This window comes from Phascolarctos cinereus, unplaced genomic scaffold (assembly GCF_003287225.1).
Source record: "Phascolarctos cinereus isolate Bilbo 61053 unplaced genomic scaffold, phaCin_HiC Scaffold_726;HRSCAF=1367, whole genome shotgun sequence".
Lineage (NCBI taxonomy): Eukaryota > Metazoa > Chordata > Mammalia > Diprotodontia > Phascolarctidae > Phascolarctos > Phascolarctos cinereus.
In genome coordinates this window covers 345,272,812-345,288,827 of record NW_027556098.1, presented here as the reverse complement: position 1 = coordinate 345,288,827, position 16,016 = coordinate 345,272,812, and the positions used below count along the sequence as shown (strand labels likewise).

The 16,016-nt window shown below is 34.7% G+C and overlaps 1 protein-coding gene across 1 annotated transcript; it reads right to left on the bottom strand.

Annotated features, from left to right (window-relative positions):
• Window positions 1–11,403: 11,403 nt before the first annotated feature.
• On the bottom strand, window positions 11,404–12,279 carry LOC110196650 (uncharacterized protein C8orf48-like). Its single transcript, XM_020970014.1, has one exon. It carries the CDS (start codon window positions 12,277–12,279, stop codon window positions 11,404–11,406), a length of 876 nt encoding a protein of 291 aa, XP_020825673.1.
• Window positions 12,280–16,016: the final 3,737 nt, after the last annotated feature.

The following is a 16,016-nucleotide window of genomic DNA, read 5'->3' as shown; positions in this document are numbered from 1 at the left end:
ACAACTGGATAAACAAAAATGAAAGCCTCTGTCCTTGATAAGCTTACATTCTATTTGCTTTATAATATCTACAAAAACAACTAAATTGAAAGTCATTTGCAGAGAGGGAGAGAATAAATAATAACAAAGATCAGCAAATACTTATCAAAAGAGATGGCATCTAGGCTGAGTTTTAAAGAAAGGTAAGAATTCATTCAAGGTACAGGAGTAGGGAACCTTTGGCCTGGAGGCCACAAATGGACTTCTAGGTCCCTGGGTGGGACCTTTTGAAGAAGTCCAAGATTGAAAGAACAAATCCTTTTATTAAGAGGATTTGTTCTATTAAGTTTAGATTCAGTCAAAGGGCTTGAAGGGAGGTAGAATAAACATCTCTAGTCTTTTCCACATCTCCAAAGGTCTCATGATGGAAAATGCTATCCACACCCAGAGAAACAACTATGGAGCTTGAATGCAGACTGAAGCATCATATTTGCTCTTTTTTCCCTCCTGTTTTATTTTGTTTCCTCTTTCTTGTGGTTCCTCTTATTGCTTCTAATTCTTCCTTACAACATGACTAATGTGAAAATATGTTTAATAGGAATGTATATGTATAGCCAATATCAGATTGTACACCTTCTTGGGAAGGGAGGGAGAAGAGAGGGGGAGCAAAATTTAAAACTCAAAAATGTGTGGAAGTGATTATTGAAAACTAAAAATAAATTAACAAAATATTTTTTAAAAAAAGAAAGTGAAGGAGAAACCACAAAAAAAAAATGAAATAAAGAACGACCTCCTTAAAAAAAAAAGTAGATTTAGGAGGAGAAGACCCTCAGGGCTTCTGGGCAAAACAGAAACAATTACATCCTGGGCCATCTCCACTTGTCCTGATCTATATCTGGCTACTGGACCCAGATGGCTCTAGAGTAGAAAATGAGGCTGGTGACCTTGCACGGCCCTTCCTCACTTAAATTCAATTCACTTTTTGTCATGGCATCACCTCCCTGATGTCATGGTCCTCTTCAAGAACAAAGGACAAACAGAAACTTAATTCTATATTCATTCATAGGTAGGAAAGTATTTATATTTAAGCAGCAGCATCAGGTAACAAATTTGTCATCCCCCTTAAATGAATCTCCTCTACAGCATATTCAGCAAGCGGCCATTTACCTAATTCTTGAACAATTCAAGTTACAGGGAACTCAGTGACTAACATGGTATTCTATTCTATTTTCAGAGTTCTGATTGTATAAGAAGTTTTCTTTATGTCAAACTGAAATTTACCTCCCTCTAAATTCTCTTTATTGGTTCTAGTTATACTCTCTGCAACCAGAGACAAATTGAATCACTGTAATATTTGGAAAGTTCTCAAATATTTGTCCCTGAAGTCCTGTCTTCTCTAGAGTGAAAAATCTCATTTTTTAAAACATAGCCTCATGAAATAGTTTTGAATTCCTGGCCATTCTGGCTTCCCTTTTCTAGACCTGCTCCAGTTTGTCAGTGTTTGAGAAGTGGATTACAAAAACTGAGTATCAACTCCAGGGGTGGTTAAGGTAGATAATAATCTGGATACTAAAATTTTATTAATGTCATCTAAAATCACATTAGTTTATTTGGTAGCTAAATTCCAATGGACTTATGGGGAACATGCAGTCTCTAAAACATCTGAGTTTGTTTCACAAGAACTGCTATCTGGGTACAACTTCCCTAAATAGTAATTTTGCAATTGATTATTAAACTGATGTGTAGGACTTGTAACCTATCCCACTTAAGTCTATGATTCTCTCAAAGAATATGAATAACTGCTTTGTAATCACATATTCATGCACTGTTAGTAGCCTGGGATATGATTCATGCAAACTCAAAATCATTTAACATCATTAGATTATAAGCTCCTTGTGGGTAGAGACCGTGTACCTTTTTATTAATTGCATTCCCACCGCTTAACACAGTACTTGACACGTAGTACTTGCTTAATAAATGTTTCTTGGATTAGATTTAGAATCATAGTGGGCAGGGAGTGATAGCTCACATCTGTAATCCCAGTTACCAACATTTTGTCTGGGGTTGTATATGAATAGCATATGCCTCAAAGGAAGAAAGTTTACCAAGTGTGATGAAGGAGGAAGGGGAGCTGGAAGGCATTGGGGAGCAAGGAGTATTCCAACTACCCTCTCAGCACCACCCTCCCACCTTTGACCGATGAGCCAAGAAGAACGAATAAAGATACAGACAATACTAGAAAGGGAAGAGGGGGAAGTTGTGTTATCTGGAGGGAGTCAGGCTTCAGTTAAAGCTAATAGACAGAAGGATTTGGAGACCGATAGATTTAAGATACAGGGTAGTCTGTCGCCTATGGAACAGACATGCCTGGGGGTTCAGTGGAAGGGCTAGGCGGAGTTGGGATGAAATTTTGTGGGGGGATGGTGGAGGGGAATTTGAATAAGGAATAGGGTGTTAGGGAGTGCAAAATAGGGTTTGGATGATGGTCTATAGGAATTCAGAGTCCCTGGGATGTGAAACGTATGACCAGGTGTGATAATGTTCATTGTTGAATGGAGGGTGCCACTCCTCTCCCTTCAAAGGATAGGCGTAGTAGGAGATAGGAGGCATGAGGTCAAAGTGAGTCTTGTTCTTCTTTGCATAAGGAGTTTTCCATATCCCAGTTGGGACATTGGGCTGCCAGCAGGAGACAGAAAATAGCATTGGACTGCTACAGATGGAAGTGGTTTCTTTGGGGCAGGTGGAAGATGCCTGGGCCAGTCCCTGAGAGTCTTTCCTCAGGGGACACACTGCAACCAGCAGGTGAAGGAAGGCTTAAGGCACTAGCATACAACTAAAGTATATCATCTAGTATTTCATTTTCTGTAGCCCAGAAAAATGAAATGCTGTTTTTAAATCATTTACAAATTAAGCTATTGTCTTTCCATATTTTTCTTTTTCCTTCCAAATTCACAATCTTCAACTAAAAATGAATATTCCACTTATGACAGAAGTCTACATTCCATCCCAAGTTTTCCAGGTCATTCACTAGAGACTCTTTCCAGGTTTCTTGTATCAGTTATCATTTGTTCCTGCAAGAAGTCCATCATTCAAAAGTATTTCTTAAGTATTTGCCATTTGCAAAGTACTATGACTGGCAATAGGAAGATATGTAGTTTAGATAAAACATTGTCTTTGTCTTCATGATGCTCACATTTTAGTAGAGGAACAAGATGCAAATTCAGTTAACATTAATACATGGTGTTAATTGATAGGTACATTGAAGTTGTGAAACAAAGTGCTATGTATGATCTAAGGGATAAGATTCTTACCAGATGGGGAGCTTCATTGAAGAGGCGGCATTTGAGTTGCATTGTCAAGGATGACCAGGAATTGAATGGATGAAGAAGAGGGCATGTATTCCAGGCACAGGGGATTTGAACATAAAAACATGGAATCTAGAGAGATTAGTTCTGGAGAGGTAGAGTAGTTCAGTGTTCCTGGAACATAGTGTGCATAAGAAGAATAATGTCACATGAGACATGAAAAGTATGGTGGTGCCAGATGATAATGGGCCTTGAATAAATTGGGGGAGGGGATTGTGATGAATACTGGCAAGGATTAAATACCTATCTCAATTAGACAACAAATTTCCTGATTCTCCAAGTCAGGTCACTTATGTGTAGAAACTTCTGTGTCTCTTGGCTGTATCTTCTATCTCTGTCCAATAATAGACTTCTTCAATATCATCTCAATAATAATGGATTTCCTATAGCATTTTTTAGAACACTAGTCACTGCTTCCTTCTCATAATGGGCAAGTTCACTTTTTATAATTGAGTTTCCAAAACTTAATGCATGGGTAGGGAGTATAGGGTTGGGGAGGGGAAAGAAGAGTGAATACATCAATAGACAAAATTATTAAATGTTTTCAAACACAAACCCTACTAAAATATGTATTTTTTTATTTAAAAAAAAGTTTGAATCAAGTCTATGAAGTAAGAGTAACATGACATTTACTTCAGCTGAAAATGAGGGGAGAGCATCATTTTTTTTCATATACTATAGTATGGGACTGTTCTCACTTCATTTTCCTCTTTGACACTTTCATTTCTTCTTTAAATTTGTTGCTTCCAAACACACAATTGACCACTTTTTAACCCATAAAAAACAAATTTATATCACTACTTGTTGAAGACACACCATTGTCATTATTCGAAGGCCCAACCTCAGCCATTTTAGCTGACAAGTTTTCTGATGGCCGCCAAAAGACTTTCCTATTGGAACTCAATACGTTTTCACCCAGAAACATTGGAGTAAGATTCAACAGTGTTATTTCTAGAAATACCTAACAGGTTGAAATGATTTTTGTGTGACTTGCCATAGAACATAGCCATCATTTTAACATTGTTTCAATGGCAAAATGTGTTCAGTGTTCACAACAACCAATTTAAAAACAAACTTGCAATCCACAATTCTATTGTATGTTGGGAACTACCAGTGTATTTATTGTTTGACGTGGTAGTTCAGAAGGCTAAATGGTGAATAACTCCAGCATGGATTGGGATAACATTTTATTAGTGACTTAAATATTTTTATTTTTAAAATTTACTTATTTTATTCTGAACTTAAGAAATAAAACAAGTATTTCTATAACAAAGTGGGACAGAAAAGCAGAGGATTGCCCCTGAAATTGCAGATCCATTAGTGACATTGATGTCTAATGCATTGTCTGTTCATTACTATCTGCTAGAGATTAATGGTTTTACATGAGACAGAACTGCTACTTCTCTCGCATATCAGAAGCTCTTAGCTTGGCTTCTTCTATATTGTTTCTTTTAGTACTGGTCCTCAGAGAATCCATCACTTCACCATTCACACTTGTTTCCTTTCATACCTCTTAGCAACCATTTTCATTAAAAAGATTACAAACTTGACTTTTTAAAAATCATCTATACCCAAGATGAGATTAACGATAAAAAAAAACTGTTGAGTTAAACCTAGTGCTCAGTCATAAAAATATTACCCTTAAATTAAAAAAAAAATAGTATTAAGATTTTAAAAAATTAAATAAAATATAATGTACTGAACTTAAAATAAGGCTTATTATCTGTTAACATTTTCAGGGAAGCAGGACAGCAGAGCTTAGGTAGAAGGAAAAAGGTATGAGATACTACCAATAAAATTGTTAGCAGTAATATTCAGTCTCTCCATTCTGAATCTACTTACTAATGATAGGTAGGACCAGGAAGAGCTAGAACCTCTGTTCTCTGGGCTAGTGCTTATTAAACGTTGGCCCATTATACTGCAGTTGCAAAGTTGATCTCTGGCTTTAAAGAGAGGTGAAGGGAGAAAAGCATGACAGAAATTTGAATGGCAAAGTTGCAGGGCTTCTAAGTCCACTGTTCCTGAGGACTTTTATTTTCAATGAGTAAAAATTGCTTTTCTCTCCCTCTTACACATTTCCTATCTCCCATCATTGAAAAAAAAAACCTGAAAAAAATACAGATAGATAAAGGGATGGATAGACAGACAGACAGACAGATAGATAGAGAGATAGACAGATAGACAATCAGACTTGGAATGAATCTGAAAGACCTTGGTCCAAATTCCAAATCCTACCTTGGACACTAATTGTGCAACACCTTTGAGCTGTCTTCTCATTTAGCTCTGTACTCAGAAAAGTCTCAGATTTGTAAGTGAGAGACTTATGTATAAAACCTGGTTCTGAAACTTACTTGCTGTGTTATGATGGTCTTTCTTGAGCCTCAATTTTTTCCATCAGTAAAATGGGTATAATAATGTTTAAATTATGTACCTCATAAAACTGTTGTGAGAAATGTGCTTTCTAAGCATTAAAAGATATAAATGTGAATTATTGTTATTGTTACTATGGTTTAAAATTTTTTTTTAGCAAAAATGCCAATGTAGATATGCTTCACTTCCTTTAGTTGTATATTAACTCATTGTTTTATTAAATCAGTGATTACTGAATGATACAATGATCATTCATTCAACATTTATTAATTGCTCAATAAGTAAGAGGTACTGTAGATACAGAGGAAAAAAAAATACACAGTCTGTGTAATTCCCTCAAGGACCTTACTAAAGAAGATATGACATATATACACACATAAGTATGATACAAAATAGGATGTGATATGAGTAGATAGGAAGTGAAATGGAGGTAACCAGACAAAGTACTCTATGAAATTTTTTAACGTAGGGAACAATACATTTCCTAGAGTCCTAGCATAATAAGATAAATTAAATACAGATAATATACACATATATAAACACATATACACACACATATATTTGATAAGAAAAAAATGAAATCAATGGTACACAGACTGGTTACAACTGTGCATTTTAGTAGTGTGTTAAAAGAGCAAATATAATAATAAATTATATGTACCTGGACATACATCCCTAGTTTTGCCATTTACTATGATCTTTTACTAATTTTATAAATTATATACAATTTAATTACAATTAAATATCAATATGTGTATGTAATATTACTTAAATGCCTATGATTTATTATTAAACTTGTTTTCTCTGTGTAATACTGAAAATAAATAGGTACATGATACAATTGAATTTACATATTTATATATATATATATGTGTCCATATATACATATATAAAATATACATTATGGATATATGAATAGACAGACCGACAGATAGATAGATAGATAGATAGATAGATAGATAGATAGATAGATAGACAGACAGACAGACAATCAGACTTGGAATAAATCTGAAAGACCTTGGTACAAATTCCAAATCCTACTTTGGATACTAATTGTGTAACAGTGGCAAGTTATTTACTTTCTTTGTGTTTCAGTTCCCTCATGTGAAAAATGAGAGTAATAATAGCACTTAGCTCATAGGATTGTTGTGAGGAAAAAACAATGATATAACAAATGTAACGCACTTTGTAAAACTTCGTAGCAAGTGATACATAAATATGAACCATTACTATTGAATTTATTTACCTTATGAATAATTAGGATATCTGGAAGAGAAGGATGTTTATTATGTATGTTTTAGCCATTGATTATTTGTCATTAAATTTCCATTGAAAGGAGAACCCAGGGAATCATTGGGCATGGCAGCCATGTGGACTGATTATACTTACAGATGATGCTGTGGAGACAGTTTACTAAGTCACTCTTTTGTAAGAGTACACAAACTTTTGCCCTTATACAACAGCATGATAGAAATACTTGTTGAATAGAGACTTTTCATATTTTCTTTCACTATCCATAAGCTTTACTAATAAAATGAAAACCAAAAGTGCTATCTAAATTTCAAGTGTTATTACTCTTACATTCTACTAAAAAAAAACCCCCACAGTTAAAATCCCAGTGAGTCCTGAGATTACTCTTGAAACATATTACATTTTTATACTTCATGTTACTCTCTCAGTAAGGCTAAACCATGCATTTACACTTGCTTGCTTTTTTAGTAAATAGCACTTTTCTTAGAATAGAGTCTGTCTTACACATGATGATGGCTCAGTGAAAGGAGCACCGGATTTGAAGTTAAAGCCTGATTTTGAATCCTAGTTTTGCCATTTACTATGATCTTTGGGCAGCGAGGTGGCACAGTGGATAGAGCTCTGGGCCTGGAGTTAGGAGGACTCATCTTCCTGAGTTCAAATTTGGCTTTAGACACTTACTAGTTGTGTGACACTGAGCAAATCACTTATCCCTCTTTGCCTCAGTTTCCTCAACTGCAAAATGAGCTGGAGAAGGAAATGGCAAACCACTCTAGTTTCTTTGCCAAGAAAACCTCAAATGGTATCACGAAGAGCTGGACACAACTGAAAAAAAAAAGACTGAACAAACTGTGGTCTTGGGCAATTCAGTTAATTTCTCTAAGGATATTTGATTTTGGAATTTCTTCTTTCTTCCTAGTCCTCCCAACATCAACATGGTGGCCTTTCATTTAAGATACAAAGAACATTTTCCCCATTATTCCATTTGAATTATGCATTGATATGTAATATAACTGAATAATGACTTTTCTTTTAACTACTCACTTCAATTTTTTTAGAGTCCAATTTTATTTTTGGTAGGGCCTAAGCACACAATTTCATCAGTAGAATGTTTTGAATTTTAAAAGATATAAATGAATAACTCAACTTGCCAACAGCTTAAGAAACATGTATTTAATTCCTAGGATGTTATTTACAATAGATATCTCTAGATACATGTTATTAATCTGGGATTAGCCTTTCTTAAGGTCCTAAAGTGACAGCTGTGGAACTTACCGATAGACATTACTTATATTCCATGTTTTTGTTTCAGTGTTGATGATTTAATAACTGCAATAAAACGGGCTTCTAAATGATCATATTGTTTTCTACTTATTGACTGTGTCTAGGCTTAAGGTATACATACTTTTCAGCTCTCTTTTTGAAGGATGCATTTGTTTGTTCTCCTGACTACATCAGAAGGAAAGAAACACTTGGGGAAAAAAAAGGACAAGACTGGATGCTAACACTGTCCTTTCATTAACAATTCTATCTTTCTCCACATGGCTCCTCCACTGGCAAAGCTTTTATTTCTTCAGTCTTCATAGCTCTAGAATATTATTTTATCTGGCTACTTACATAAATGGGTATAGGATGAAAATTCATTTAAATGAGTGGGGCAGATTTCTACTGATTTAAAGATGCTCCTGATCATGGTTACATTTCTAAAATAAAATTATTTGGGGGGTAATTTCTCTCCTAATATATTCCACATATCACTTCTTTTCCAAATGTTACTGATTTGGAAAACCCTTATATAAGGAGAATTTGGTAAGGAAACCATAAGGTTTTCTCAAAGCTAGATAGTCAATAGATAAGAGAATTTCCACTGTCGTTGACAGAAAATGGAATTCCTAAAATCTAAAGTGAATCACTTGTCTAAATTGAAATGATGACTAGTACAAATATTTTATGTTAAAGCATGGTCTCCATAGGCTGGGAAATGCATTGCTAAATCACTGTAAAAATGGAGAAGTAGTATTCATGTACTCATTTCTGACAACTCAAACTCCAATTTCATAAAATATCAAGAAAAGATGTACTTGCTTGTCTTTTGCATTTGGCAAATGTAAAACTATATCATGAATGTTTCTGTTTGAGATAGAAATGTATTTGAGTGTATACAGATATATTATACATATACATATATGGAGAGAAACAAAGAGAGAAAGACAGAGACAGAAAGAAAGAAAAAGAGAGACTGAGAGACTGAGAGAGACAGAGACAGAGAGACAGAAACACAGACAGAGAAACAGAGAATAACAACCAACAAATGTTTTTGTCCAGACATGTGATTTCATCAGTTTTGACAACCTTCTGGAAGGAATTTACCAGTATAAATTAACATCTCTTCCAGAACATATAATCTTAAATAGTTGCTTGGAGCTACAAGAAGTTAAATGATTTGCTCAAGGTCATGCTGTTGTATGTGGTAAGCTCAGGACTTGTATCGACTTCCTGGCTTCAGTCTTCTCACATAACATACCATTATGTATCTTACATATGAATATACACGCATAATACATTTACTTATATATGCCCATACCCAGATTGGATGGATAATATGTAGATGAAAGATGATAGACAGATAGTTGGTTGTAAATCCCAAAGGGTTAGGTGCTTTTGATTATTTACAATACTTGGTCTTAATGACTAAAAATACATTGATAGTAACCTCAGAGGCAATATCATTTAATCTACAAGTTTCTCCCTTAGCACACAAGCATGCTGTTAGACATAGCAATGAAAAAACAAAATGTTATGAGAAAGTGAATTAGAAAAAATTACCATAATTTTACAGGTGATTAAACTAAGATATACAGAGGTTAAATGAGCTACACAAGGTCAAAGATAAAATCTCCAGGCTCCTAATTTCTAGTTCAATTTCTTGATTATAAATTCCATTCATGATGCTATCAATGACCAAATTTAAAATAGAGAGGAATAAAAAACAAACTCCAATTCCTTCACCCAATTTTCAAAGATATTTCCAGAATTTTGAAAAAGCTATAAATTCATTTACAAGTAAAAAAGTGCATTTCAAAAGAAAGCACAACATTTCAAGTAAAAAAATTAGTATGAACTGGTTTCCCCAAATACTGGTGTGTGCAAATTAAAAAGAAATAGAAAGATCTTATGAAATATCCTTCATGATAAACTATCAAGTCTAGTATTGTTCTCATTTTAAAGACATTTAAGTACTATATGTTATTGTAGATGTCTCCAAATAATTGTTTTTTAAAAGATGTTCTTAAGGGTTTACCAGAAATTTTGTTTGAAATAGAATCCCAAAAATCTAAGCTTGAGGTTAATTATAATAGCTAAACAGTTTCAGAGAAGAGTTTAGTATAGGATATTGGATAATCTGTCAGATACAGTTAATGTTTTGGCTGATTTTACTGAATTGTTCTTTCCCCACCCACTCCCTTATAAAAAAAATATTGCAAGTGATAGCTTTCTGGGTATATGAATGGGGAAGGATGTACTCTGAAATGAAAGCAATGTAAAAGCAAAAGACAAGGGGCAGCTAGGTGGCACAGTGGACAGAGCACCAGGCCTGAAGTTAGGAGGACCTGAGTTCAAATCCAGCCTCAGACCAAACACTTGACACTTAGTAGCAGCATGACTCTGGCCAAGTCACTTAACCCCAACTGCCTTACAAAAAAGAAAGTCATCAGTGTATTAATCTTTAAAGCTAAAATTAAGGGCTCTACCATCACAAAAGGTAATTTACTGGTCTGTAGTAGTGGACTCACAAATTCTGCTCCTTCTTTAGCATGAACCAAACTCCATTTCTAGGAGGTTCCAATGCATAGAATGTATGGAAATGTATAGAAATAGAACAATGGGGGAAAAGAGTCTATCGAGGTTCGAAGATGGGGAGAAAAAGAGAAGAGATAGAATTTTCCAATTCTTTAAATGATTTTATGATTAGCAGCACTAATTGCACACCACATATGCATGCTAACACCTTCATTCCATTTGAGAAAATCAGCCTCACACTGAGGGAATGCCATATTATTTCCTCCATGTTCTTTCAATTGAAATTTATCATAGTTGTATAAGTACATATGTTCAATTACTATAAACAAACAAACAAAAACCCAAAACATATAATAAGCATTCTCTTCCAAATATGTTGTTATTCTATTGATCATTTTTATATGCCATAACATGGTCCTGTTGTCTAGAAAAAAAAGACCAAAAAAAGATCTGGAAAGCACCTAGAAATGACCAAAGCCACCTACTTAATTTTATTTTTTTCACCCAGATATTTATTGATCATGTTATTATTAACTGAAGTCCTCTGGTTGCATTGCTTTAGGTGGGGCTTTAGGTGGAAATGAAAAGGTCTTTTGTATTGATGCAACAACATACTTAGACCAAACCCAGACAAAGTCTATCTATTATAACCTCTTATATTTAATCTTTTCCAGATTTTTTCTGGGTTATCTGAAAGTCTGGGAAGGTTTTTATGGATTTCTCCAATGAGGATGAGAATATCTTTGATATACTTGTATTCTTCCATTTTCTCTTCTGGTCTAGTTGATTCTAGAAAGGTCTTTTTCTCTGTCTGGAAGGCAACTTGTTTAAGCTCTCTTTTCTTGTTATGGTCAGAACTATGTGCTGAGTTATATTCTTTAATTAATGCCATTTTTCTCACCTGTGCCTTTGGGTCTTGAGGATTGAGTCTGTTTACCTGCCAAACAGTCACAACGAGATTCGACTTATCTGACACAGGATTCTCTACACCTGATTTATACTGCAGCTTTTTAGTTCTACTTTTTTTCTTCTGCTTAGACATTAAATCAATCCTAGTGGTACAAAAAAAGCATAGGGAATCCAATTCTTCCTCCGTTATTTCCTCAACTTCTTTTGGGGGCTTGGGGCTTTGTTGGTTTTGGGCAGTAGGATTTTCTTTGGCCTTGAGACAATTAATCCATTTTTTAAACCATTTGTTTTCTAAAGCAACGGAGTCTGTCACATTCAACAATTTGGTTTCATTCTTTAAACTTGTCTGTTTCTTACTTACAATATTTCTTCCAGAGGCGTGAGACAAGGTCTTGCATTGTCCTGAAGAACCCAAGGAGCCAGAGGTGTTTCTTTCAGTTTGCTTATAGTTTTCTTCTTCCTTTCCCTTCTTCGTAAAGGTCTCAGAGATCTCACTAGAGTTGTCGGAAAGGACACGACAGCAAATCTGCTCTGACTCCACTTTTGAAGTGCCAGGGCTACCTGGGCTTAGAGTTGTTGTTTTGCAGCTTTGGTGAGACTCCATAATGGATTAAATGAAGCAAGGCTCAGAGGGGCCTCTGCCCTGGCTGCCCTGGCTGGGTTCTCTTCTGTCTAGCCCTCTGACCGCATGGTCTCCCAACTGCCAGTGGTCTCGTGGGGCAGCGGATGAGGGAACAGAACTTAAAGCTCCTGGGACCATGAATGCAAGCTTGGATGCTTCCTCCAGTGGTTTCCTCGCGCAAAGCAAACATTGGGCTCGGGGTGGGGGTGAGAGTGGGAGCCCAATTCACAGAAGTAGAAACTGAAACTGGACTCAAAGCAGGACTTTTTTTCCAAGGTGAAAAACACTTCGTGTGACAGAAAAAGTCCGATGGATGGTGTCAGACGACGATACTAGGTAAAACAAAAGAAAACAAACAAACAAAAAAATTAGTGCTAATTTCTCTCAGTGGTCACACACCTAGTCCACGTTCCTGTCTGTACTATTCATGTCTGTCAGCAGCAAAACCTGATTGTTTTGGTTCTATATTTTGAACAGAGAAAAACGAGATTCTCTGAATAAAACAAAACAAAACAACAACAAAAATCACATTATTATTAGTAGTAGTAGTACTATTATTATGTAATATATTCTTTTTAAAAAGCACATTTCCTCATCAGTAATGCTGCAAAAGAAGAATCAGAACAAAAGGCGAAAACTACGAGACAGGAAAAAAAGCAAAAAAATAGTATGCTTTGATCTGCATTCAGACTCCACAGTTCTTTGGTTGTGGATAGCATTTTCCATCATGAGACTTCTGGAATTCTCTTAGATCATTGTATTTCTGAGAAGAGCTAAGTCTATCAAAGTCGATCATTATACAATGTTACTGTTACAGTGTACAACGTTTTCCTTGTTCTGCTCACTTTGCTCAGCATCAGTTCATGTAAGTCTCTCCAGGTTTTTCTGAAATCTGCCTGCTCATCATTTCTTATTGGACAATAATATTCCATTACATTCATATACAATAACTTGTTCAGCCATTCCCCAATTGATGGGCATCCCCTCAGTTTCCAATTATTTGCTACCACAAAAAGAACTGCTATAAATATTTTTTACATGTCAGTCCTTTCCCCCTTTTTTATGATCTCTTTGGGATACAAAACTAGTAGTGGTTTTGCTAGATCAAAGAGTATGCACAGTTTTATAGCCCTTTGGGCATAGAAAAGTCACATTTTTAAAAGGAAACATGCAACATGTAATTTATCCAATTCTCAATTAAGAATATAATTTATATTAAGGAACAAAATAATAAAAAGAAAAGATGTTTCTACCCTCTTTATCTCTCTGGCTATACCTTGTCTCCTTCATTGGCTCTTCTTTTTCACCCCTACTTCTAGGTTTCATTAAGTTTTCAAGCCTTAGCTACATGATAATCTTTCTTTGTACCCTTTTTCTAAAACATCATATCTACCCTTATTATTTCAAATATGAATTCTATGGTTATGGATCTTAATTCTAGAGTCTTGGCTTTTATCCTAATCTCTGATTTACTAATTATCTCAAAATTCACCCCACTGCTGAATGGCATATTTTTGCAATCCAAAGCTTATCAATTTAGATTTATTAGATTCAATTTATATTGGTTGCATCGATTATATATGTAATAGAGTTTCAATTTCATATAATTAAAATTATCTGTTTTATCTTTTGTGACCACTTCTATGCTTTTTAGTTAAATGCTTCCCTGAAATTATATTGATGAAACATACTTAATTTACTTCTCTTCATTTTTTTGGTATGACTTAATGTTAAACCAATTAATCTATTTCGAATTTATTGTGGTAATCAGCGTAAGACACTATCAACCTAATTTCTAGGCAGTTAGGTGCCACAGTGAATAGAATGCTAGACTTGGAGTAAGGAAGAACTGAGTTCAAATCCTTCTCAGTTATGGGTATGTATATCACTGCATTCTTTAAAAAAGTTTGATTGTATATTTATTATTTTTTGAGAATAATTTGTATATCATAGTTATTTGCTGTCCTTTAAATATTTGATAGAATCATTAGTAAATCCTTCTGGATTTTTTTCTTTGGTTTTCATTTTCTATTCAAATGCATTTTGCATGACTGAATTGCTTAAGGTCTCTTTCATGTTTTGATAATTTGGTTAAATTGTTTATTAAAAATAAACTCTCCATTCAATTTGAACTCAGTTTTCATGTCATACAATTGTGTATAGTAGGTTCTGGCAACTTAAAACATTCCATTTTGATTTTTAAAAAATTTTTATTTTGGAAATTTGATTTTTCACTCTTTAAGAAAGTTGTTGATTTTGTTAGTCTTTTCAAAGAACCACCTTTACTTTTGTTTACCAGTTCAAAAATCTTTATATTTTCCATTTTTTCCTATTTTTTAATTATGAAGGTTTCCTATTTTGTGATTATGTCAGATTTGTTTATTATTTTCTAATTTTAGTGGTATATTTAGCTCATTGATGACTTTTTTCTTTTTTATTAATGTGTTTTGAGAAATATTTTCCACTAGAGATTTATTTAGCTGTTTCCCAGCATTTTTCTGTACTGCTTTATTATCATTCTTTTCCACACAATTATTCATTGTATGATTTGTTCTTTAATTTCCTTTTTATTTGCACCATTATTAAAACTTCATTTGTGACTGTATCTTTTGCTTGTACTGCCTGCCTTAATGGTAGTTATCGTTCAGTTGTTTGACTCTTCATGACCCCATTTGAGGTCTTTTTGTCAAAGATATTTGAGTGGCTTGTGATTTCTTTCTCCAGCTCATTTTACAGATGAAGAAATAGATGCAAACAGGGGTAAGTGACATGCCCCGGGTCACATAGCTAGTAAGCATCTGAGGCTAGATTTTAACTCATGTCCTTCTGACTACAGGCCCGGCACTCTATCTACCGTGCAACCTAGCTTCCTACTATTTTTCACTTGTTATGGTATGTGAAGTATGTTAATATTTTTCATTTTTTATCATTTATCTGTGTCCTAACATATCATATTTTAATGACATGTAGTGCCATGAAAAAGGATTGTTTATTCTTTTAGGTTTCCTTTCAGAGGATGATTTTATAATAAATTTGTTCAGTTCTACATTTTCCTTTCTGATAGGTTTGTCCAAATTTTAGACAGGAACATTAGCATTTCCTGTTAATATTGTGCCTTTTCTGCCTGTCAACTAACTTTTTACTCAAAGAATTAGATGCTATGCCATTTGGTGTCTATTGAACATTTATACCATAAGCTCTGGTTGAATTTCAATGGCTTCAAGCTAATGGATCAGCTCATATTTTAGGTAAACTTAACCACAACCCATTTCAAGATTCATGATTCATCTTGAAATGAATCACAGCACTCCATTCTAGATTTTCCCTAATGTTATAGGGCAAATTCTATCATCTTTCCCCAAAATATGAGTCAGGCTTAGGCGTCTTTTCTTACTTTGAGAGGGATTAGTTCTCCATAAAATGAGACAAAGCTGCCCCCATTTGGGACAAGATTAGCCCACACTTCCCATGATGCAACTTCTTCTCCTCTTCACCCACTCCAAACATGGTAGTCCAGGTTATTCCTACTTCACTTCTGAGACAGGGATTAGCTTTCCCTGAAAGGAGACAAAACCATTCCTGATTGGTCTCGGTTTCCCTAATGGCATAAAGGGTTCCAGCCTTGTGGAGTCTAGGCTCCTCAACTTGGTGGGTGTCTGAGGCCACATGACTAGTCATAGCCTGTCCTCACGATCTGTTGGCCAAACACATTTCAATAA

What these genes read in the sequence shown, in the direction of transcription:
- LOC110196650 (XM_020970014.1), bottom strand. Translation starts at nt 12,279, where the DNA reads ATGGAGTCTCACCAAAGCTGCAAAACAACAACTCTAAGCCCAGGTAGC.